General features: G+C 37.8%; 1 protein-coding gene and 1 pseudogene across 7 annotated transcripts in view; both read right to left on the reverse strand.

Annotated features, from left to right (window-relative positions):
- Positions 1–23,872, reverse strand: part of GPHN (gephyrin) — a 784,704-nt gene that overhangs the window by 285,555 nt on the left and 475,277 nt on the right. For all 7 annotated transcript variants that reach the window (XM_037832495.1, XM_037832502.1, XM_037832496.1 and 4 more), the window contains exon 6: positions 701–767. In XM_037832495.1, coding sequence (XP_037688423.1) covers positions 701–767 — 67 coding nt within the window. The remainder of the gene's footprint in view (positions 1–700; positions 768–23,872) is intronic.
- LOC119531343 lies at positions 18,523–20,129 on the reverse strand (annotated as a pseudogene).

The raw sequence follows: 23,872 nt of genomic DNA on the forward strand, positions 1-23,872 counted from the left end.
AAGTCTAAATGTGTAGTGATATATTAACTTTATTCACAGAGAAGTCTGGCCTTTGCCCTGGTTACTGGGAGGTGACTCTAGGCCCTTGGAATGCCTAGATAGGAGTGGTCTTTGTTTGCCTAGGGACTCTGGCCACCAGATAGTCTAACAATGCTATTTATTATGGGAGCTTTGGGCCATGAGGTATCAATTTTGTTTCTACAGTGACTGGAGAGTAAAGGTATGAGCTCTCCCCTGGAAGGGCTGGAGTTTGGAAAGCTAAATTACTAACTAAACTTTCGTTCCTAATAAAAACTCTTTTGACACCAAAAGCTCAGGTTAGCTAACCTAGTTGGCAATACTCTGTGCATATTGTCACATATGAATACCAGGAGAGTAATGTGTCCGTAGCTCTAAAGAGAGAGGACAATGGAAGCTCCGTGTTTGTTACCTCTCCTGGACTCTGGCCTATGCACTTTTTCCCTTGCTTGATTTTAAGCTGTATTCTTTCCCCATAATAAACTATAACCATTAATATAACAGTTTTCAGTGACTTCTATGAGTACGTCTAGCAAGTTACTGAACCTGAGAGTGATTCTGGGTACCCCTCAACTCCAATTGGAGTCAGAAGTGACAGCAGTCTTGTGGAGTGCTCCAACTCTGGAATTGGCTAATTCTCTCAGTTGGCCAAAACTCTTTAAAGTAAACATCTAAATCTTACCTGAGATCCTTTCTTGCTACCTGGTAGATTAATTATGAGAGTTTTCCCTCTGATTCCACATACAGGCCTAAAAGGAAAAAGAAACTGGATGAATACTAAATTGCAAGGAATGCTTTGTTGAAATACATTCAATAATAAAGAACAATCATTATACTTTACATGTCAACAACTGTTTAAGGAATAAAATTGTTATCATAAGAGGTTCAACTGGTATACAAAAATTGGGTACTCTGGTTGAGGTTTTTACAATAATGGTTAGTGTGATATATTGGAAAATGCACTGAACATGGAATCAGAATAAATTAGCCAGCTTCAAACTATTAGACCATGAACAAATAACCTTCTTTCTCTAGCTTCAGCTTTTTAATCTTCCATAGAGTTGTAAGATTTCAATGAGATAGTGCATAAGAAAATGCCAAGAGTATTAATGTTTGTGTTCAAAAGTCTAACATATAAGCCATTCAAGAGTTGAGTGAGATTGGGAATTGAATTCTTGCTTCTCTGGAAGTCTAGAAACTTGAAAAGTGAAACAAAGTTTTTCACAAATGAATGGCAGTGGGGAGAGCTGAGAGCTAAATTACAGCAGATGCATTGATAATCACAAGCAATTTAAGCTACTAGGGTCTTTCAGAGATCACTGTCAATTTTCAGGCCACATTTAAACCAACATATTAGATAAGAAGCTTGCCTACAGAGCATAAAACAGTGGAAAAGCACTGGAAGACTAAAGTCAAGTGTCAAAGGTTTGGATTTTCATATGAGAGGTAGAATCATGCTTGGTCATTAACTGGATATGTTACTTTATTCTGGTTACTATATCTCATTTTCATGATTTGAAAAACCAAGGGGTTTGATTAGATTAATCCATTTTTAAAATTTTACCACTAAGATTTTTAAAGTCATGCAAGAATGTTTTTTTCAAAACCTCTTCCTATGACCATGTTTATTATTTAACTACTTGCCTCTCTAAAATAATTTAAAATTGTCTTATATTTTATTTTTTCTACTTGTCCTGTTTATAATTTGAAAAGGAAGAGTTGATAGCCAACCTATTTAAAACTTTCCATATTCTTATCACCAAATCATCCTTTAGCCGCCTTCTTACTGAAATAACTGTTAATAGTTTCATTTAAAATTTTGGGGGCTATTTTCTAACCTTTAACTTGAACAATTTCCTTAAAATCTTCTTTAGTTTTGGCAGTCAGAACTGGATAAAGTACTTTAATCAGAGTCATAATGGTACTGCGTAATTATGTAGTTCTTAATGTGCTCCTATTTATGTAGGAATTTTGCCTTTCTTCATCAATTAAAGTGCTACATTGTAGTTTTTTGTCAATCTGATAGATAATTAATTGCAATGTCACCAGCATCATGGTTGGAATGTCATCAGTTTTAATCCTAGCTCCATGTGACAAATCTGGCGATTTAATGGATAAGCCTAGAATTTTAACTAAGAGCATAACATTATTTTAGAATATAGTGTGCACTATATTAGGAAGTTTGTAGCACCTTTCCCCATACATATTAGAAATATCCACATAACAATTATTGCATGTTGTGCTTTCAACATTTCTGTGATGAGGAGAATACAATTATACACATAATATGGAAAATACTTTGAGGTACACAGATTTAACTGATATGTACCTTTGGGATATTTGCAGTGTTACACAGGAAGTTCATCCCATTTGTGTTTTTGTAGTTTCATTTTCTAAGTATAATGGCCATGTGTTTATCTTTACTGCCAATGATGTGTTTCAATACATATTTTTAATTTATCAGGTATTATGGAACTTGGACTCTATTTTCCAGGGAAGTTGTGACTGCCTCTACCACAAGCTTAGTCAGGTGAAAAATTAGTTAATTCTTTTTATTCCAACTTTTTGGTCAACAAACCCAGTCATGTCTCCAACAACATTTTACCTGCTCTAAGTGGACACCCTAATAGCAGTGCCAATAAGGCTATGGGTATAAACTTCAGTCAGTTTCGTTCTTACATATAATTATACTATCTAGACCACTATTTGTGTGTGTGTGTGAGACTGATGTAAATAAAGCTTTGCCATATAGCCAGGAGAGATTATATCAGTTATTTCCCCTCAGCCTTTTTGGCCTTTTAATTTGCCAAAAAATTGGATCAGAAATTTTTTTTCTTTGTAGGATCCCTGGTCTCTGAGGTATTTATGAATTAATTTTGAGATGTACTTTTTCATCCACAGAACTTTAAATATCCATAGTCACTGCAAGAAAAAATACTTTACTTTTCTAAAAGCCTTTATGGTTAATATTTTCACAATAATGATTTCATTTAATTATTTAAAATATACAAGCATCATAGTCTTAGCATATTCCAATATTTATTAAACAACTAAAGATCTGCACTAAGTATTATGGGAGAGATGCAACACAATTCTTAAGGATATTAATAATGCAATACAGAATAGTAAAGCATATAAACAAATAACTTCAAGATAGTATATGATGACACAAATAGATACAAAATACCATTACAGAAGTGCCATTTTCATCACATCATACTAAAGATACAACTATTAAAATGATATTTTTATGAATGTAATTAATGACACTGAATTACATATATGAATGTGGCTAAAGGGGGAAATTTTAGGTTGTATATATGTTATTAGAAAAAAAAATTTAAAAACATAGGACTGGACAACACAAACAGGGAATCCTAATGTAAACCATGAGCCAAAGTTAACAGTACAATCATAATAATTATAATTATATTCTTTTATCTATTGTAACAAATGTACCACACTAATGCAAGTTGTTAATAATAGAGGGGAAGGGTTTTATATGGCACTCTGTATTTTCTGCATGATTTTTCTGTAAACCTACCTCTTCTCAAATAAAAAAGATGATATTGATCTTGTTCACCTAGTTGAGGTAGCGTTTGTCAGGTTTCTCCATAACAAAGTTACTCTGCCTACCCCTTTCTATACTGCACCATTTGGGAGGAAGTCTCTATGGGCAGCCCTTACCTAAGGAGCAGGGAGTTAGGCAAATAATAAATTATTTGGAAATCTTCTACACGGGAGAGTCATCTCTCCCCACCCCATTTATTAATTTAGTCAATCATTTATTTCTATTAGTATGGACTTAGAGATATTTATATATTTTGGATTACAGTCAAATAAAACTGTATTTATTTTGTTGTTCAAATTGTTCCATCTTTCGCCATTGGAGTTGTATCAGCTGGCTCTTGCGTTCCTTTGACATACCCCCATCAATGATTCTTTTTTTTTTTTTTTTTTTAGCACTTCCTTACTTTCAACCACTACAGGAGATGCCCCAGGTTCATCTTGTGTATTTGCTGTCCCAGACCTAGAATCAGCTATTTCTCCAAGGAGTGCTAGTTCTACTTACTGATAAATGGTATTAGAAACAAAGATCTGGGCACTAGGTGTGATTGTTGCTACTAGGGTGTCATTTCTCTTAGTCCATCTGTGCTGTCAGAGCAAAGAAATGAAATGTATGTGTGTATACTAATTTAGAATACATGCATTTATAAATACTTCAATATTTAACCATCTATAGCTAAGTTCAGTTAAACCTTTGAAAATGAAAGAGTGAAAAATCTTGAAATCAGTAACAGAAAACATTTTACTTATGTGATAAGAATAATTAGAAGGACAGCAGATTTCTTATCAGAAACCACTGAAGAGAGGAGGAAGTGGCACAAGATTTTTCAAATGCTAAAAGAAGAAAACTGTCAACCCATAATTCTAAATCCTGTAAAAATATACTTCAGCAATTAAGTGGAAAGCAAGACATATTTAGATAAAAGAAAAACTAAGACAATTTGTTGCCAGCAGACCTAACCTAAAAGAATGGCTAAAGAAAGTTCTATAAACATAAAGGAAATGAAAAAAAGAAGGAACATAGAATATGAAGAAGAAAGAATAATGGAAAGAGTAAAAATATGGGTAAATACAACATATTTTCCTCTTTGTCTTGATTTTTCTAAATTATACTTGATGGTTGTAGCAAAAATTAAACACCGTCTGACATGGGTCTAAGTGTATGCAGAGGAAATAGTTAAGACAAACCCAGGAGGGTAAAGAGTTGTATAGGGAGGTAAGGTATTGTGATGTTTAATTTCATGTGTCTACTTGGTAAGATTATGGTGTTCAGTTGTTCAGTCAAGCACTGTCCTGATTGTTATTGTAAGGGTATTCTGTGGATTTACATCATTAGTCAGTTGATTGCATTTATGGCTGGTTATATCTACAATTAGCAACGGAGATTGCCTTCAATTATGAGAGAGGGCTCATCCAATCAGTTGAAGACCTTAAAGGGACAACTGATGATCTGAGTAGTCAGAAAGAATTTATGTCTCTTCACCATACCACCGGCTTCTCCTGGGGAATTAAATGTCATCTTCATCAAGTTTCCAATTTCTGGCCTGTCGTTTGCAATTTGGACTTGACAATCCTAATGGTTGCATAAGGCAATTCCTGTAACAAATCTCTCAATATTTACATATATTACATATAATATAATATTCTCTCAGCTCATTTTTTGGAAAACCCTGACTAATACAGAGTTTGGAACCATCAGTGGTTCTTGAGAACAGACTCTTAAGCATGAGATTTCTGACTTGTATCTAATTTTTTAAGAATTGGCTCCCTAATTTGATTAAAGGGCACAATTTGACTCTGTTTGCAATGATCAAGAGGATCACTGATCATTGACAGCCCATGGCATAAATTGGAATAAGCAAAATATCACCAGTAGATACTGTACTCAAATGCTTATAAGAGGCAAGGCTCTGGGTTACAATGCACTTGAGACCTTCACTGCAGTTTTTGGAATTAGAAAGTAGGATGTTGACCGGTTGTTCCAAAATATACTGGATAAAGTTGTTAAAGAAAAGGATGAGCTCAGGGTTTTGAATTCCAAGCTCAAGCACTGCATGAAGGACAAGAAAGTTTCTATGCGTGCACATGTGCACATTTGAGATTTCTGAAAACAAGACTGAGAGTCTTATGGTGTGAGTGGCTGAATTACAATGTGTTCTAGTTTGCTAATGCTGCCAGAATGCAAAACACCAGAAATGGATTGGCTTTTATAAATGGGGTTTATATGATTACACAGTTACAGTCTTAAGGCCATAAAGTGTCCAAGGTAAGGCATCAACAATCGGGCACCTTCACTGGAGGATGGCCAATGGTGTCCGGAAAACCTGTTAGCTGGGAAGGCACGCAGCTGGCGTCTGCTCCAGAGTTCTGGTTTCAAAATGGCTTTCTCCCAGGATGTTCCTCCCTAGGCTGCAGTTCCTCAAAAATGTCACTCTTAGTTGCGCTTGGGGTATTTGTCCTCTCAGCTTCTCCGGAGCAAGAGTTTGCTTTCAATGGGAGTCTTCAAACTGTCTCTCATCTGTGGCTCCTGTGCTTTCTTCAAAGTGTCCCTCTTGGTTGTAGCTCCTTTTCAAAATGTCACTCACAGCTGCACTGAGTTCCTTCTGCCCGTCAGCTCATTTATATGGCTCCACTGATCAAGGCCCACCCAATGGGCGGGCCAACACTCCATGGAAATTATCCAATTAGAGTCATCACCCACAGCTGGGTGGGGTGCATCTCCACAGAAACACTCAAAGAATTACAATCTAATCAACACTGATAATGTCTGCCCACAGAAGATTACATCAAAGATAATGGCATTTGGGAGGCACAATATATTCAAACTGGCACACAATGTAAATTGAATTGCCAACCTTGCAGGGTGTCTGACCTTTAAGTAAGGGATTGATTGGGAAGGAATGGGATCCTGAAAATTGGAATGGGGACATATAGGCTGCTGCTGCTGATACTGGGGAGATTGAACCCCTAGATTCTGCCAAGTCTTCTTTGCCAGATAAACCTGCAATGGTCTACCTTGACAAATCAGCCACCCCACTTCTACTCTGCCCTGAGGAATTAGCTATCCTGCCTCCATCTGACAAAATTGTTAATGGAAAGCCCTGAGGAAGCCAGCTTGCAGGACACTGCTAACTCCTCTCATGACCCATCCTCACTGCCCCTCTTTTCTTCAAGATCCATAACAAGACTCAAGTCTCAACAGGCCCCAAAAGGTGAGGTACAAAGCGTGACCCATGAGGAAGTATGCTACACTCCAAAAAAGCATGATTTTCTAATTTACACAGAAAGAAATGAGGGAAATATGTGTGGGAATGGACATTAAGGGTGTGGGATAATAGTAGAACATAAAGCTGGGTCAAGCTGAATTTATTGATGGGTGCCTACCGAGCTAAGATTCTGGATACGATATTATAAATTGAGGGGTTAGAAAGGGTTCTAACAGTTTACTCAGTTGGTTGGCTGAAGCATGGCCTACATTAAATGAAGTAGAAATGCCAGAACTGCCCGATTAAATGTAGATAAGGGGATCAAAAACTTAGAGAGATTGGAAGATTAGAGAGAATTTATCATGTAAGACCTGTTCAACCATCCAGAAATGTCTGGGGGACACACTTTTACCACAACTGTAAGGAATAAATTTGTGAGAGCAGCTCTGTCATCCCTGAAGAGCACTGTAGTCACTCTTCTCTGTAGGTCAGATATTACTGTGAGAACTGCTGCCAATGAACTTGGATCCTGAAATGCAATGGGAATGATCAGATTCCAGGTTGGCAGGAGCCAAGTGGTGGCACTTAATCCCCATAGACAAGATGGGTGTGGCCACCATAATGGACAGCAGAGTCAAAGCAATAATCAGAATAGTTTAACTTTCAGAGACCTATGACATTGGCTAGTTGATCATGGGACACCTAGAAGTGAAATAGATAGGCAGTCAACTTAATTCTTGTATCATCTGTATTTGCAGAAGAGTTCTAGGTCAAGTGAAGAAAAATCTAACTTGAATCACAAAAAGAGAGCATCATGGCCCCTTAGTCAATGCCCAGACTTGAAATAGTTTACATACCCAGAACCCCTTGAATGAGAGGAAGGCCTGGTCTTCTTGGGGAAGGACTGTACTACACTGCCAAAATTTTAGAATTTTAGTCTTCCTCGCAGCCTTCCCCAAATGGACCTATGACCTTTTACCAGGGCAACTGTACATTTGGGTAAAAGGAAATGACCAACATTCTGGAGATTATTAGACACTGGCTCTGAAATGACATTAACTAAAAGCCACTGTGGTTCATCCAGTCAGAATAGGGGCTTAGGGGGCAGGTAAATAATGGAGTTCTAGCTCAGGTTCATTTCACGGTGGGTCCCTGAACCCATTCTGTAGTTATTCCCATTTCCAGAATGAGTAATTGGAATAGACATATGCTGGGGAAGTCACAGATACACACTTAGTGGCCATCTCCCATCCCATGCCTACCTACCTGCCTTCTTTTCTTTGTGTGTGGATGTTTAAGTCTGTTTCCATTCTGCAGCCCAAGGGAGATGTTAGGCCTAATGAAGAGGGCCAATCATACCTTAATCCTTGGAAACTAGAAACAGGGAGCCCCAGTTGCTTATTAGGGCAGGAACTCTCAGTGGTAGGGCTTCTTCCCCATAAGATGGATAAACACTCAACCCTCAGACAGCACAGATTTTTCTTTTGTCTCCAGAATGAAGTAGGGCATGTGGAGCTGCTATCCACTGATCCTGACCCAAGCAGTTGGCCTCTCCAGGAGATCGGCCACTATGGCATCCCTTCCCCTGCTCTTCAGACCCTTTCTCCAGTGTAAGTAATAAAGTGGCCATTTGTTGAAAGTTTCTGTTGTGCCTGATGCTGTGTTCCCATGATGCATCATAAAGAAACTTGCTCCACATATTTTGGCACAGTGAGCTGAGTGCACAGGAAGTATGGAGTTGGTTGAGTTTTTGGCTGTTCTTTTCGTTGCTCTTGCATTCCCTTTGTATAAGAGTATACTGAGAAGTATACCATATATACAGAAATGTGATAACTTTCAAAATACGATTTAACAATTAGCTATAGAGCAAATTTTGAAGCATATTATATGTTACAGTTCCACCATGTTTAAAGATTCAGCATTCTTAACCCTTTGTTAAATCCTATCTTGTCAGTTGTTACCCCCTTGTTGTATGATCACTTTCTCAATCTTCAGGGATATCTGGGCAGTGACTACCCTAACTTGTTCATACTGAAAAGGGGTGTCTACATTATGGGGAAGGGAGATCATCTGGTTGATGTTCTTGGAAAGGCTTCACAATAATGAAATAACTGAAATTGTGGAACTGTAACCCTGAAATTTGCTATTTGTTAAATCATATTCTGAAAATTACCAGTTTTCTTTATATATGTTATATGTCACAATAAAAAATGTAAAAAAAAGAATATATTGGTCACAGACAAATACACACTGACCAAGGCATACAACTGCGCAACTATATGATGACACTGAGAACAACTGCTTGTACACATGGGATGATTGTATGTTATGTGAATATAGCTCAATAAAATTGAATTAAAAAAAAAGGAAAAAAAGAGGAGTATATTGGACAACACAGGACTCATGGCTTTGTGGGCTAAACTGAGGGAAGCTCGACCCTTCCATCCTGGATAGAAGTACTGACCCATAGCTGGGGAACCTAGAGCATAATGTCTCCATCCTCTGGGGGAAGGGCAGTGATAAATGGGACTTTGGGAATCCCCTCATGAATGCCAGGGAGTTGGCTAGTTGGTTCCATGCTGAGATCAATGAGGTTGGGGCTTCCACCACCCAACATTAATATTCCCCTGGCTCATGGCTTCTTATATGTGTTCTCATTCTAGAACCAGGCATACCTGCACCCAGGGCACCCAGACTGATCTAGTGGTTAGTATGAGTCTGGTCATTATTCAGGAGACTATTAGAACTGAAGATGGGGACACTGCCATCAGCCCGGAACATTCCCACACTCTACTCAGCACCCACCCCCCACCTCTGTCCTAGGCAATCTGATCTGATTTCTCTAATCATAGATTTGTTTTGTCGTTCTAGGACTTCATATAAATGTGACCACAGTTGCGTGGCTTCTTTTACTCAAAATAATGTCTATGAGATGCATCCATTTGGTTATATGCATCAGCAGCTCATTCATTTTTTTGCTGCTGAGTAACACTCTACTGTGAAAAGATACTAAAATGTATTTATCCATTCTTTGCTTGACGGACAGCTGGGTTGTTTCCAGTTTTGGGCTACTATGAATCAAACTGCTATGAACATTCATGTAGAAATCTTTCGGTTGGGCATCCGTATTTAGTTGTCTCGGATAAATGCCTAGGGATGGGAACGTTGTATACAGCATTTGTATATTTAATTTTATAAGAAACTGAAATCTGTTTTCCAAAGTGGTTCTACCACTACATTTCCACCAGCAACGTGTGGAAGTTCTAGTTGTTCCACATTCCTCACCAGCACTTGATATCAACAGTCTTTACTATTTTAGTGTGTGTGAAGTGGTATCACATTATGGTTTAAATTTCATTTTCCTAATGTTGAGCATCTTTTCATGGGTTATTTGCCATTCTTATCTTTTCTTTGGGGAAGTGTCTTCTCAAATCTTTAGTCCATTTTTAAATCAGGATGGTTGGCTTCACATTTTTAAGTTGGAAGAATTCATGATACATTCTGGATACACAACTTTGGTCAAATACATGTATTGTGAATATTTTCTTGTAGTCTGTAGCTTGCCTTTTCATTTTCTTAGTGATACTTTTGAAGAACCAGTGTTATAAATTCTGATAGAATTCAATTTAACATTTTTTCTTTTATGGTTAGTGTATTTTATATCCTAGGAAATAATTATCTGCCCCAAAGTAACACATATTTTCTCATATTTTTCCTAGATGTTTTATAGTTTTAGCATTTACATTTAGGACTAAGATCTACTTTGAATTACATTTTGTGTATGGTGTGAGGTAGGGGCCAAGGTTCATTTTTCAATGATATGGACATCCAGTTCCAGCACCATTTATTGAAAGATGTCTTTTACCCATTTATGTTGGTAACTTTGTTAAAAATTAATTGTCCATATAGGTGTGGGTCTATTGCTAAACTTTCTATTCTTTTCCACTGATATGTTTGTCCATCCTTATACCAATATCACACTGTCTTGATTAATACAGCTTTGTATTAAACCTCTAAATTAGTTAGTCCTCCAAATTTGTTTATCTTTTTAAAAACTGTTTTTGCTCTTCTATATCCTTTGTATTTCCTATAAATTGCAGAATCTACTTGTTAATAAAAAAAAAACTGCTTGCATTTTTATTGGAATTACATAGACTCTATAGATCAACTTGGGGCTAATTGTGCTAGTTTGAATATATTGTGTCCCCCAAACGCCATTATCTTTGATGTAATCTTGTGTGGGAAGACGTTATCAGTGTTGATCAGATTGTAATTCTTTTCAGTGCTGCTTTGGAATGCACCCCACCCAGCTGCGGGTGATGACTCTGATTGGATAATTTCCATGGAGGTGTTGCTCTGCCCACTCAGGGTGGGTCTAAGTTGATCAGTGGAGCCATATAAATGAACTGACTCAAAGAGAAGGAACTCAGTGCAGCTGTGAGTGACATTTTGAAGAGGAGCAAGCTTGCTAGAGAGGAAGTCCTGGGAGAAAGCCATTTTGAAACCAGAACTTTGGAGCAGATGCCAGTCACGTGCCTTCCCAGCTAACAGAGGTTTTCCAGACGCCACTGGCCATCCTCCAGTGAAGGTACCCGATTACTGATGTGTTACCTTGGACACTTTATGGCCTTAAGACTGTAACTGTGTAGCCAAATAAACCCCCTTTTTATAAAAGCCAATCCTCCTCTGGTGTTTTCCATTCTGCAGCATTAGCAAACTAGAACACTAACTTACACCTTAACAACAGTGATACATCAAACCATGAATGTGGTATACTTCTACATGCATTTAGTCTTCTTTGGCTTCTTTAATTTCCCCAGCAATGTTTTATAGATTTAAGTATAGAAATATTGCCTGTCTGGTTAAATTCATTCCTAATAAATTTTTTTGGTGGAAAATATATATAACATTCACCAATTTAACCATTTTTAGGTGTATAATTCATTGGCATCAAGAATATTCACAATGTTGTATAATCATCACCACTATCTAGTTCAAGAACTTTTTCATTACTACAGAAACTCTTTATCCTTCAAGACACAACTCTCCATTTCTCCCTCCTTTCAGCATGATAACTTCTTTTTTAAAATGAAATTTTAGGAGGGAGAAACAAAGATGGCGGCTAGGTGAGACAGGGCAAAAAAACACCTCCGTGAAAAACACTAGACAAAAACCAGAAAGTGACCCAGAAGACTGGTTACAGTGATGTGCCAGCTGGACGAGGTCTGCTAGTTCCACAGGGGCCGTATACTTGGTGAAATCGGGAGCCTGCATTCTGAAATGAGTGAGTAAGCTGGCTGGAAGACCCGCAGCCATGTGGCAGTCTGGGGAAGCCAGGGCTTGGCATTTGGAGACTGATTGGCTCTTTAAAAAAAAAGGAGGGGTGGAAACCCAGGAGCGGCTGCAGTTGCGATAATGGGAACCATGCAGTAAAACACAACAAAAGGGGGATGGGCCAGCCTCTCGGTGTCTGGCCAGGAAGATAGCCCGCTGCAGATACCCTCGGGGCCGGGGGAACAGAGGGGAGAGCCGGAAACAGAAAGAAACCCCGTGGCTAGCAGCTGGCTCCCCGGAGGGCTGGATAAACTCCTGCCCGGGGCTGTGCCCATAGCCCAGAGCCCCGACAATTGTCCCAGAGCTGGGAAGGAGGAACTGTGCGAGGAGGGCGGTGTTGAGACGACTCATTCGGCCATCTTTGCATCAGGCTGGGAGTGCCCCTGCACGGCCCGGTGGCCTGGGGCTTCCCTTGAGGGACGGTGCGCAAATGGTGACGTAGCATGGCATTCCCTAGGCAGAGGTCCTGGAGGATCGCAGCTGGGTGGGGGGACCTGCTCAGAGAAGCCAGGGACACTATGCCAAGTCCGGTGGTTTCTGGAACAGTGAGAGAGAGGGTCTGGGGCTGAAATGAAACGAAGGCTTAGACTCTTGCGGCGGCCTTGAATCTCTGGGAACCTGGGGGATTTGAATATTAAAGCTGCCGTTCCTCCCTGGCCACCCGTATACACACCCCACATTCAGGGTGGACGGCTCCAGCAACACACCCAAACTGAGTTCTCCAACTGAACCCTACAAGAATCATTTCCCCACACACTGCAGGGACAAGGTGGAGAACAGAATTGAGGGGTATAAGTGACTCATAGACACCATCTGCTGGTTAGTTAGAGAAAGTATATGCCACCAAACTGTGTTTCTGAAAAATTAGATTGGTATCTTTTTTTTTACAAATTGAAAGAACCCTATGAAGCAAAGCAAATGCCAAGAGGCCAAAAACAACAGAAAATCTTAATGCATATGATAAAACCAGACTATATGGAGAATACAACTCCAAACACACACATCAAGATATCGGAAGAGACACAGTACCTGGCACAATTAATCAAAGAACTACAATTGAGGAACAAAAGCATGGCAAAGGATTTAAAGGACATCAAGAAGATCATGGCCCAGGATATAAGTGACACAAAGAAGACCCTAGAAGATCATAAAGAAGACATTGCAAGAGTTAATAACAAAACAGAAGATCTTATGGAAATAAAAGAAACTGTTGGCCAAATTAAAAAGACTCTGGATATTCACAATACAAGACTAGAGGAAGCTGAACAACGTCTCAGTGTCCTAGAAGTCCACAGAACAGAAAATGAAAGAACAAAAGAAAGAATGGAGAAAAAAATCAAAAAAATCAAAATGGATCTCAGGGATACGATAGATAAAATAAAACGTCCAAACTTAAGACTCATTGGTGTCCCAGAAGGGGAAGAGAAGGGTAAAGGGCTAGAAAGAGTATTCAAAGAAATTGTTGGGGAAAACTTCCCAAACCTACACAATATAAATACACAAAGCATAAATGCCCAGCAAACTCCAAATAGAACAAATCCAAATAAACCCACTTGAAGACATGTTCTGATCAGACTGGCAAATACTGAAGAGAAGGAGCAAGTTCTGAAAGCAGCAAGAGAAAAGCAATTCACCATATACAAAGGAAACAACATAAGACTAAATTGTGACTACTCAGCGGCCACCATGGAGGTGAGAAGGCAGTGGCATGACATATTTAAAATTCTGAGAGAGCAAAATTTCCAACCAAGAATACTTTATCCAGCAAAACTCTCCTTCAAATTTGAGGGAGAGCTTAACTTTTTCACAGACAAACAAATGCTGAGAGAGTTTGCCAATAAAAGTCCTGCCCTACTTCAGATACTAAAGGGAGCCCTACCAAAAGAAACAACAGAAAGGAGAAAGAAATATAGAGAATTTTAACAGACATATATAGTACCTTATTTCCCAAATCACCAGGACACTCATTTTTCTCTAGGGATCACGGATCTTTTTCCAGAAGGGACCATAAGCTGGGACATAAAACAAGCCTCAATAAAAAAAAAAAAAAAAAAATTGAATATACTCAAAGCACATTCTCCAACCACAATGGAATACAAATAGAAGTCAATAATTTTTGAACTCTAACTCCACTATTTACTTCCTACATGATATAAAATACACAAACTCTAATGACAAATCAGCGGTTTTGAACTCAATGTAAAATATGTAATTTTAGACAACTATATAAAGGTGGGGGAATGGAGGAGTATAGCAACATAGTTTATGTGTCCTATTGAAGTGAAGATGGTATCAAAGAAAAACAAGATTGTTATGGATTTAAGAGGTTAATTTTAAGCCCCACAGTAAACACAAAGAAATTACCAGAGAATATAACCATAGAGATGAAAAGTAGAGCATGGGTAAAGAGAAATGGGGGAAGAGGCAATGGGGAGTTAAGAAATGAGTGTAGGGTTGCTGTTTGAGGTGAAGGGAAATTTCTAGTAATGGATGGTGAGAAGGTGATAGCATTGCAACATTCTAAATGTGATTAATCCCACTAATGGAAGGCTAGGGAGGGGATGGAATGGGAAGATTTAGGCTGTACATATGTTTCAACAATTGAGGGGGGGAAAAAAAAAGACAGTCTAAATAGATGACAATTGAATGCCAAGGATGACCCTGGATGGGATCTGAGGATGGAGGACAGGAGGCTCAAAGGGACACAGTTGAGACATAAGGAAAAGGAAATATAGAATGTAAGCTTTGTATCATTGTTGAATCTCTTGTACTTCTTAGCTGCGCTTAATAGGGTTGCATAAAAGAATGTTCTTGTGTATGGGAAGTGAATACGTGAATTATAGTGTTTGTTCAAGGATGTGTGCAGCTAGCTCTCATATGTTCAGAAGACAGAGCAATAGATGATGGATGACAGGGAGGGAGGGAAAGAAATAGCGACGTGACAGCAGGTTAAAGTTGGTGGACTGGGCTATTGGGGGAGGGGGGTCAGGGTATGATGGAATTCTGTGCATGGGGTTAGTATTGTTTTTACACCTGTTCCTATAACTTTGAATTTATTTCAAAATAAAAAAAAATAAATCAATAAAAAAATGCAATTTTATTTAGATATATTCATACACCACATGGTCCATCCAAGTACAGAATCAATGGCTCACAGTATCATCGTAAAGTTTTGCATTCACCCTGATAACTTCTAATCTATTTTTTGGACTCTATGAGCTTGTTATTTCTAGATATTTCATATAAATGGGGTCATATGATATTTGCACTCCTGTGTCTGGTTCATTTTACTTGGCATAATGTTTTGAAGGTTCATCCATTTTGTAGTATTCATCAACACTTCATTCCTTTTATGCATGAAAAATATTCCATTGCATGCATATGACATGTTTTGTTTACCCATTCATCTGCTGATGAATACTTGGATTCCTTCTACCCCTTGGCCATTAGGAATAATGCTTATATTTGTACTATTAAGCTAGTTCATCATCAACAATAGGGCTCACTGTGTTATACAGTGCCATGTTTTATCTTCTGACTTTCCTTCTAGCATCATACATGACCCAAAACATCCCGTTTTTTTTTAAAAAATTTATTTATCAAAAAATTAAAAAGACATTTCAAACAAAACAAAAGAAGAAAAACAAATATCCTAAAATAACTACATTGTTTCCAATATGCTCCTACCATACCCTGAGAAAATTAATGAACCATAGTCATTCCTGAGCAATCCCATATCATTAAGATTACCCTCAATATTTTATCTGTTCTTATTAGATTATCATCCCTCCTTCCCTAGTTGCTGTCTGTCTATAGATCCCCTATATTCTACAATATAAGATACGTGTTTTATGTTTTTTTACAGAATTCACATTAGTGGTATTATACAGCATCTCTTCTTTTGTATCTGATGCATTTCATTCATCATGTCCTCAAGGTTCACCCATGTTGTTGTGTGCTTCACGACCTCATTCTTTCTCACTGCTGCATAGTATTCAATTGTATGTATGTACCACAGTTTATGGATCCACTCATCTGATGTAGGACATTTAGGTTGCATCCATCTCTTGGCAATTTTGAACAATGCCGCTAAAAACATTGGTGTGCAAATATCTGTTCATGTCACTGCTGGGTAAATACCGAGAGGTGAAACTGCTGGATCGTAGGGTAACACAATACCCAGTTTTCTGATAAACCGCCAAACTGTCTTTTGGAGTGGCTGAACCATTATACAGTCCCACCAGCAATAAATAAGAGTTCCAGTTTCGCCACATCCTCTCCATTATTTGTAGTTTCATGTTTGCTTAATGGCAGCCATTCTTATTGGTGTGAAATGATACTTCAGTGTGGTCTTGATTTGCATCTCCCTAATGATTAGCAAAGATGAACATTATTTCATATTTTTTTTTAGCCATTAGTATTTCTTCTTTGAAGAAATGCCTTTTCATATCTTTTGCCCATTTTATAATTGGGCTATCTGTACTAATGTTGAATTGTAAGATTTCTTTATATATACTAGATATCAGTCTCTTATCAGATAGTTTCCAAATACTTTCTCCCATTGAGTTGGCTGTCTCTTTACCTTTTTGACAAATTCCTTTCAGGTACAGAAGCTTTTAATTCTGAGGAGTTCCCATTTATCTATTTTTTGTTTCATTGCTTGTGGTTTAGGTGTAAGGTCTAAGAAGTGAACTCCTAATACTAGATCTTGAAGACGTTTCCCTACATTTTCTTCTAGAGTTTAATGGTGGGGTCGTATATTGAGAACTTTGATCTATGCTGAATTAACTTTTGTATAGGGTGTGAAGTAGGGGTCCTCTTTCATTCTTTTAGATACAGATAGCCAATTCTCCCAGCCACATTTATTGAAGAGGCTGTTATATCCCAATTCAATGGATTTTGGGGCCTTATTAAAAATCAGTTGACCATAGATCTAGTGGTCTATTTCTGAATTCTCAATTCGATTCAATTGATCAACATGTCTATCTTTGTGTCAATACCATGCTATTTTGACTACTGTGGCTTTATAGTAGGCTTCAAAGTCAGGCAGTGTAAGTCCTCCCACTTTGTTCTTTTTCTTAAGAATATTTTTAGCAATTTGACACATCTTTTCCTTCCAAATAAATTTGATGACTAGCTTTTCCAAGTCTGCAAAGCAGATTGTTGGCATTTTGATGGGAACTGCATTAAATCTATAGATCAGTTTGGGTAGAATTGACATCTTAACTACGTTTAGCCTTCCTACCCATGAACACGGACTATCTCTCCATTTCTTTAGGTCGCCTTCTATTTCTTTTAGTAGTGATACATAATTTTCTACATAGAGGTCTTTTATATCCTTGGTTAAGTTTATTCCTAGGCACTTAATTTTTTAGTTGCTATTGAGAATGGAATTTTTTTTTGTGTGTCTCTGCAGTTATGTCATTTCTGCTGTGTAGAAACATTAATGACTTATATGCATTAATCTTAAATCTCCCTCTTTGCTGAATTTGTTTATTAGCTCAAGCAAGTGTGTTGTCAGTTTTCTCAGGGTTTTCCAAGTACAAGATCATATCATTTACAAATAGAGTTTTGCTTGTTCCTTTCCAATTGGGATGCCTTTTACTTCTTTTTCTTGCTGAATTGCTCTGGCTAGAACTTCTAGCACAATGTTGAATAATATGGTGACAACGGGCATCCTTGTCCCATTCCTGATCTTAGAAGGAAAGCTTTCAGTCTCTCACCATTGAGAATTATACTGGCTGTAGGTTTTTCATAAGCCTTTTTTTTTTTCCTATAAATAAGTGAGGCAACAATTTTTTAATACTTTTAGGAAAAAAAGCAAGTTTTATTTTCCATCATGTTGAAAGATATTGGTGTAATTCATATTACTTTTATTCCCACTGATGTTTTATGTAACATGGAACACTTGTAAAATGTATTGCAAATAATTACTTTCATTCCAATGGGGTAGAAAATTACAGATTGAAAAATGTTAAATATCAAAAGTAGTTATACAAAGGTTTATATATTTTTAAAAATCTGATTAAAATATTATCACCAATGTATGGATTATGATACCCTTCATGTAAACCCCTAGAAAACTTTTGTTTAGAAGCTGAACCTTCTGCTCAGAAATAATACATAGCAGAGATCTTTTCACATTCTAACAGAACATAAAAACTTCAGTCCTTTAGTTTAAATATTCATTAACCATTTTTTTTGTCAGAAACATTAATCCCTTTAGAATATAAAGCAGAAACTTACTAAAAACCTGCATCCAGCAGCCAGATGTCCTGTCTAAGAGGAATTTGGTTACTTAAGACTCTATAGCACTAAAAATCCTAGAGACACCAATCTTTCACTGCTGTAGAGTTAAACTATAGGGACTTGAACCTGACTTACAGTAGAAGGCCTTCTATAGTCCAGAAGAGTATGACTTCCTGTATTTACATATAAATGCACCTGTTTTTAAGGCTTACTTTGTAGCATTCCACTGGCACTCAAGTGCCAAACAGTGGCACTTTACCTGAGCACTTCTGGTTGCTGGCATGTAATGAAGGCACTGTCTCTGAAAGGCCCTTTTTCTTTTTGGGATTCCAGCTCTTGTTAATTTCAAGTTCATCTGTGTGGCTTCTCTTGGAATCCAAAGGGAAGCTGCCCTCTTTACAATCTCTAATGCAACTAATGTTCACTAAGCAACAGTACAAAGGTTCCGCCAATATGAAGCACTCTTTCCATCTCCTGTAGAATGTTTTTGATGTCTTTTCCTAACTTAAACTTTTTCCCAAATGGAATGTCAGAAATAATAATATCAACACCTTCTGAAGGCAATGGCAACTCATTTTAATTTGTTCAGTTATTCCCTGGTGTTTTTAGGGATAGATTCCAATGTCTCCTTGCAAGTTTTGTTTTTAATAACTGCATTCACCCAAAAATTCAGAAGCTACAGTTTTTTGTGCTCTGTCTGTTGCATTCTTTGATTAGATTTCCAGTGGACTCTATAACAGAGACTTTAAGTAACTCAATTTTATCTTTCAGGCCTGCAGCTTTCAGGTTGTCACATGCATCCAGTAGCTGTGAGTCACTGACATCAGCACCCACATAATACACATCTGGCCATTCATTAGCGGCTTCCAACAACATTGTTCCAAATGCACACATTGGATCTAAAACAGATGCACCAGCCTTAATTTCAGTGAGAGATGACAGTGCCCATGCTACGGCAGATTGCAGTCTTGCTGTCCTGACGTAAGCGCTGCTAGCCAGAGGTACCCTGAAAACAGAAATCCCCACAATGGAGTAAACATCATTTAGATGTATAAAGATCTCTAAATTTGGATTCCTCAAATCTGCTTTCCATCCAAGCTGTTTCCTAAGAGCAATTCCAATTATTCTTCCTACTTCCTGTGCAGTCCTTCCAAAAGCACCACTACAGCAACAAGAAACCCTGAAAGTCAAGTCGCTCCAGTTATGAGTATCATTTGCTTTCTCTACATCACTCTGAAACTATTCTTCTTGAAGATCGTCTCTTTGATTGATAAAATCTTTTTGCTCTAGTGTTTCTTCTTCTATTTGTTTTTCCAGCCAACATTCCCTGTTCTCTGGTATGTCTTGCATTTGTTCTGTTTTAAATTTTTTAGCCATAATGATTTCATTTTCTCCTGCTTTTCTTTTTAGTGGGTTAGAATCTCGAGAAAGTTCTTCCCTTTTTGCATCAAGTTCAAGAAGATTTTTCACAATTGAAATGGGCATTCAACCAACTTCCTGGGTCATCATTTACAAGTCTTTGCATATCACTAAATATTTTTCCTTTACTTCAGAAGAAAGTGTCAGTGGAAACTGCTTTTTTATCAGCAGAAATAACCTTTTTGCAGATTTTAATTTCATCAGCATATTCAAATAAGAACAGGTGGTGAAGAAAACCTTTCCTGAGATATACTCAACCTGCGTGGCCGCCAGCCATGCCTGCACCTTTCGCATCAGGAATGGCTCCAGGCCGCCACCAGCCATGCAGAAGAACTGGGCGCCCTCCGCAGGTGGCGGCTCAGGCCCAGCCTCTACTCTTTTCATAAGCCTTTTACCCTGTCGAGGAAGTTTCCTTCAATTCCAAACTTTTGAAGTGTTTCTATCATAAAAGGATGCTGGGTTTTGTCAAATGCTTTTTTCAGCATCTATTGAGATGATCATTTCATTTTTCCCTTCTGATTTGTTAAGGTGTTTTATTACATTAACTGATTTTCTTATGTTGAACCACCCTTGCATGCCTGGGATGAACCCCAATTGGTCAGGGTTTATAATTTTTTTAATATGTCTTTGAATTCAATTTCCAAGTATTTTGTTTAAAATTTTTGCATCTATATTCATCAGGAAAATTGGCCTGTAGTTTTCCTTTCTTGTAGCATCTTTATCTGGTTTTGATATTAGTGTGACGTTGGCTTCATAAAATGAGTTAGGTAGTGTTCCATTTTTTTTTTTTCAGTTTTTTGGAAGAGTTTAAGTACTATTGGTGTCAGTTCTTTTTGGAAAGTTTGGTAGAATTTCCCTATGAAGCCATCTGAGCCAGGGGTTTTATTTGTAGGAAGCTTTGATAACTGATTGGATCTCTTTACTTGTAATTGACTTGTTGGGGCTTCTATTTCTTCTCTGGTCAGTCTAGGTTGTTTGTGTGTTTCCAGAAAATTATCCATCTCATCTAAAGTATCTAGTTTATTGGCATAGAGTTGTTCATAGTATCCTCTTATGATATTTTTGATTTTTTCAGAACCCATAGTATTTTACCCCCCTCACTTATTATTTTGCTTATTTGGGTCTTCTCTGTTTTTGACATTGTCAGTCTAGCTAAAGGTTTGCCAATCTTGTTGATCTTCTCAAAGAACCAACTTTTGGTTTTATTTATTTAAACAACAGAGATTGTTTTTTGTTTTCCGTATCATTTATTTCTGCCTTAATCCTTGTTATTTCTTTTCTCTTACTTGCTTTAGGATTAGTTTGCTGATCATTTTCTAGCTTCTTTAGTTGTTTCATTAGTTCTTTGATTTTAGCTTTTTCTTCCATTTTAATGTATGAATTTAGAGCTATAGAATTTCCTCACAATAACACCTTTGCTGCATTCCATAAATTTTCATATGTTTTGTTCTCATTTTCATTCATTTCTAGATATTTAGCAATTTGTCTTGCAATTTCTTCTTTTGAACCACTGATTGTTTAGGGTGCATTTTTTAACCTCCAGATACTTGTGAGTGTTCTGGTTCTTCGATAATTATTAACTTCTAGTTGTATTTCATTATGCTCAGTGAATGTGTTTTGATTAATTGTAATCTTTTAAAATTTATTGAGGCTTGTTTTATGCCCCAGCATATGATATATCCTGGAGAAAGTTCCATGAGCCCTAGAGAAGAATGTATATCCTGGTAATTTGGGACATAATGCTCTATATATATCCGTTAAGTCTAATTCATTTATCACATTGTTGAAATTCTCAATTTCCTTATTGGTTTTCTGTCTAGATGATCTATGTATAGGAGAGAGTGTTGTACTGAAGTCTCCTACAATTATTGTGGAAACATCTATTGCTGCCTTCAATTTTGCCAATATTTGTCTCATATACTTTGAAGCACCATGATTGGGTACATAAACATTTATGATTTTTATTTCTTCTTGGTGAACTGTTCCTTTTATTAGTATATAGTGTCCTTCTTTGTCTCCTATGACATCCTTGCATTTAAAGCCAATATTATCTGAAAGTAGTATTGCTACCCTTCCTTTCTTTTGGCTGTAACTTGCATTGAATATTTTTTCCCATCCTTTCACTTTCAATTTCTTTGTGTCATGAAGTCTAAAATGAGTCTCCTATAAACAACATATTGATGGTTCATATTTTTAATCCATTCTGCCAATCTATATCTTTTAACTGGAGAGTTTAATCCATTCAAATTCAATGTTATTTCTGCGAAGGATGTTCTTGAATCAGCCATCTTATCTGATGGTTTTTATTTGTCAGATCTGTTTATACTCTCTATTTCTTTTAAGGTACCCTTACTAAGACTCTTCAGTTCTGTGCCCTTCTCCAGACCTCTCTCTCCTTCCTTTTTTTCTCAGCCAGTAGAGCTCCCCTTAGTATTTCTTTTAGGACAGTCTCTTGTTAACAAATTCTCTCAGCATTTGTTTATCTGTGAAAATTGAAGGAGAGCTTTGCTGGGTAGAGAATTGGCTGACAATTTTTCCCTTTCAGAATTTTAATATTTCATACCACTGCCTTCTTGCCTCCATGGTGCCCACTGAATAGTCAGTCCTCCATCTTATACTGTTTCCCTTGTATATGGTGAATTGCTTCTCTCTTGCTGCTTTTAGAACTTTCTCCTTCTCATCAGCATTTGATAATCTAATCAGGATATGTCTCAGAGGGGGTTTATTTGTATTTATTCTATTTGGAGTTCTTCAGGAATCTTTGATCTGCATATTTATATCATTTAGGAGGGTTGGGAAATTTTCCCCAATAATATCTTTGAATACTCATCCTAGCCCTTTACTCTTCTCTTTCCCTTCTGGGACACTGATAATTCTTATATTTGTGCACTTCATAATGTCCATCATTTCCCTGAGATCCATTTCAAATTTTTCAAAATTTTTCACCATTCATTATTTTGTGCTTTCACTTTCCATCATCCTATCTTTGAATTCACTTATTTCGTCCTTTAGCTCTTCAAATCTAGTGTCATGTGTCTTAAGAATATTTTTAATTTGTCAACAGTATCTTTTATTTCCATAAGATTTGATATATTTTTATTTACTCTTGCAAATTCTTCTTTATGCTCTTCTAGGGTCTTCTTCATGTACTCTGTATATCCTGAGCTATAATATTAATGTTCTTTGATTAATTGCTCCAGGTTCTTTGTCCCTTCTGAGTTTTTCACTTGGATGTTTGGGTTATCCATATCTTCTAGTTTCTTCACATGCGTTGCAATTTTCTGTTGTTTTTGGCCTCTTGACATTTGCTTAACTTGACAGAGCTTTTTTAGAGTATGCAGGATTATTTGAATGTTTGTCTATAATTTGACAGAGGTACAACTTGGTGGATTGCACTTTCCTGACCTACCATCAGATGGTACTCTGAGTCACCTTTTAACCTTAAGCCAGTTTTTATCAATTTTGTTTATGTACTAAGTGGGAGTCCAAACCATACAGAAGTCCAATCAGTGTACCAATTTTCCATGTGCACTGGGGACTGTCAGTCCTATGGGTGAGGGGCATGCCCTGTGCAGTTTGGCAGGGAGTCCACACCAGGACCCAGTGGTCCCAGCCTTTCCTGGCCCATGGGTGGAGTACTCTGGGGGCTGCAGAGCTCGCGTCTCACCTTTCAGCTCAAATGGCCCATTGTCCCTGTCTGCCGTGCGCTCATGAGTCCCTAAAATTGGGGGAGGGCTCCTAGCACTTCTGTGTGGCACACTTGCCTCTATGCTGTACACACTGCGGGCCTCTGTCGGGTTAGAGTGTATGCTGACACAAGCCCATCAAATCCCAAGTTCCCTGTAGGAAACTCCCAGCTGCTGGGCTATAAAAATTTTCTCTCAGCCAACTACAAAGTCTTGGTCCTGGGGCCATGAAGGCTGTCTCCTAGGCAACTGCAAAATCCCAGCCCTGGTGCTGCGAGAGGCCATCTCCCAAGCAACTGCGAAGATGGCTGCACCGGGCATGGAAAACCACCCCCTTCCATGGTTGTTTGCCTGCTTGAACCACCAGTTCCTGGCATGGGTGCTCTTGGCCAC

Source organism: Choloepus didactylus, chromosome 4 (assembly GCF_015220235.1).
Source record: "Choloepus didactylus isolate mChoDid1 chromosome 4, mChoDid1.pri, whole genome shotgun sequence".
NCBI lineage: Eukaryota > Metazoa > Chordata > Mammalia > Pilosa > Megalonychidae > Choloepus > Choloepus didactylus.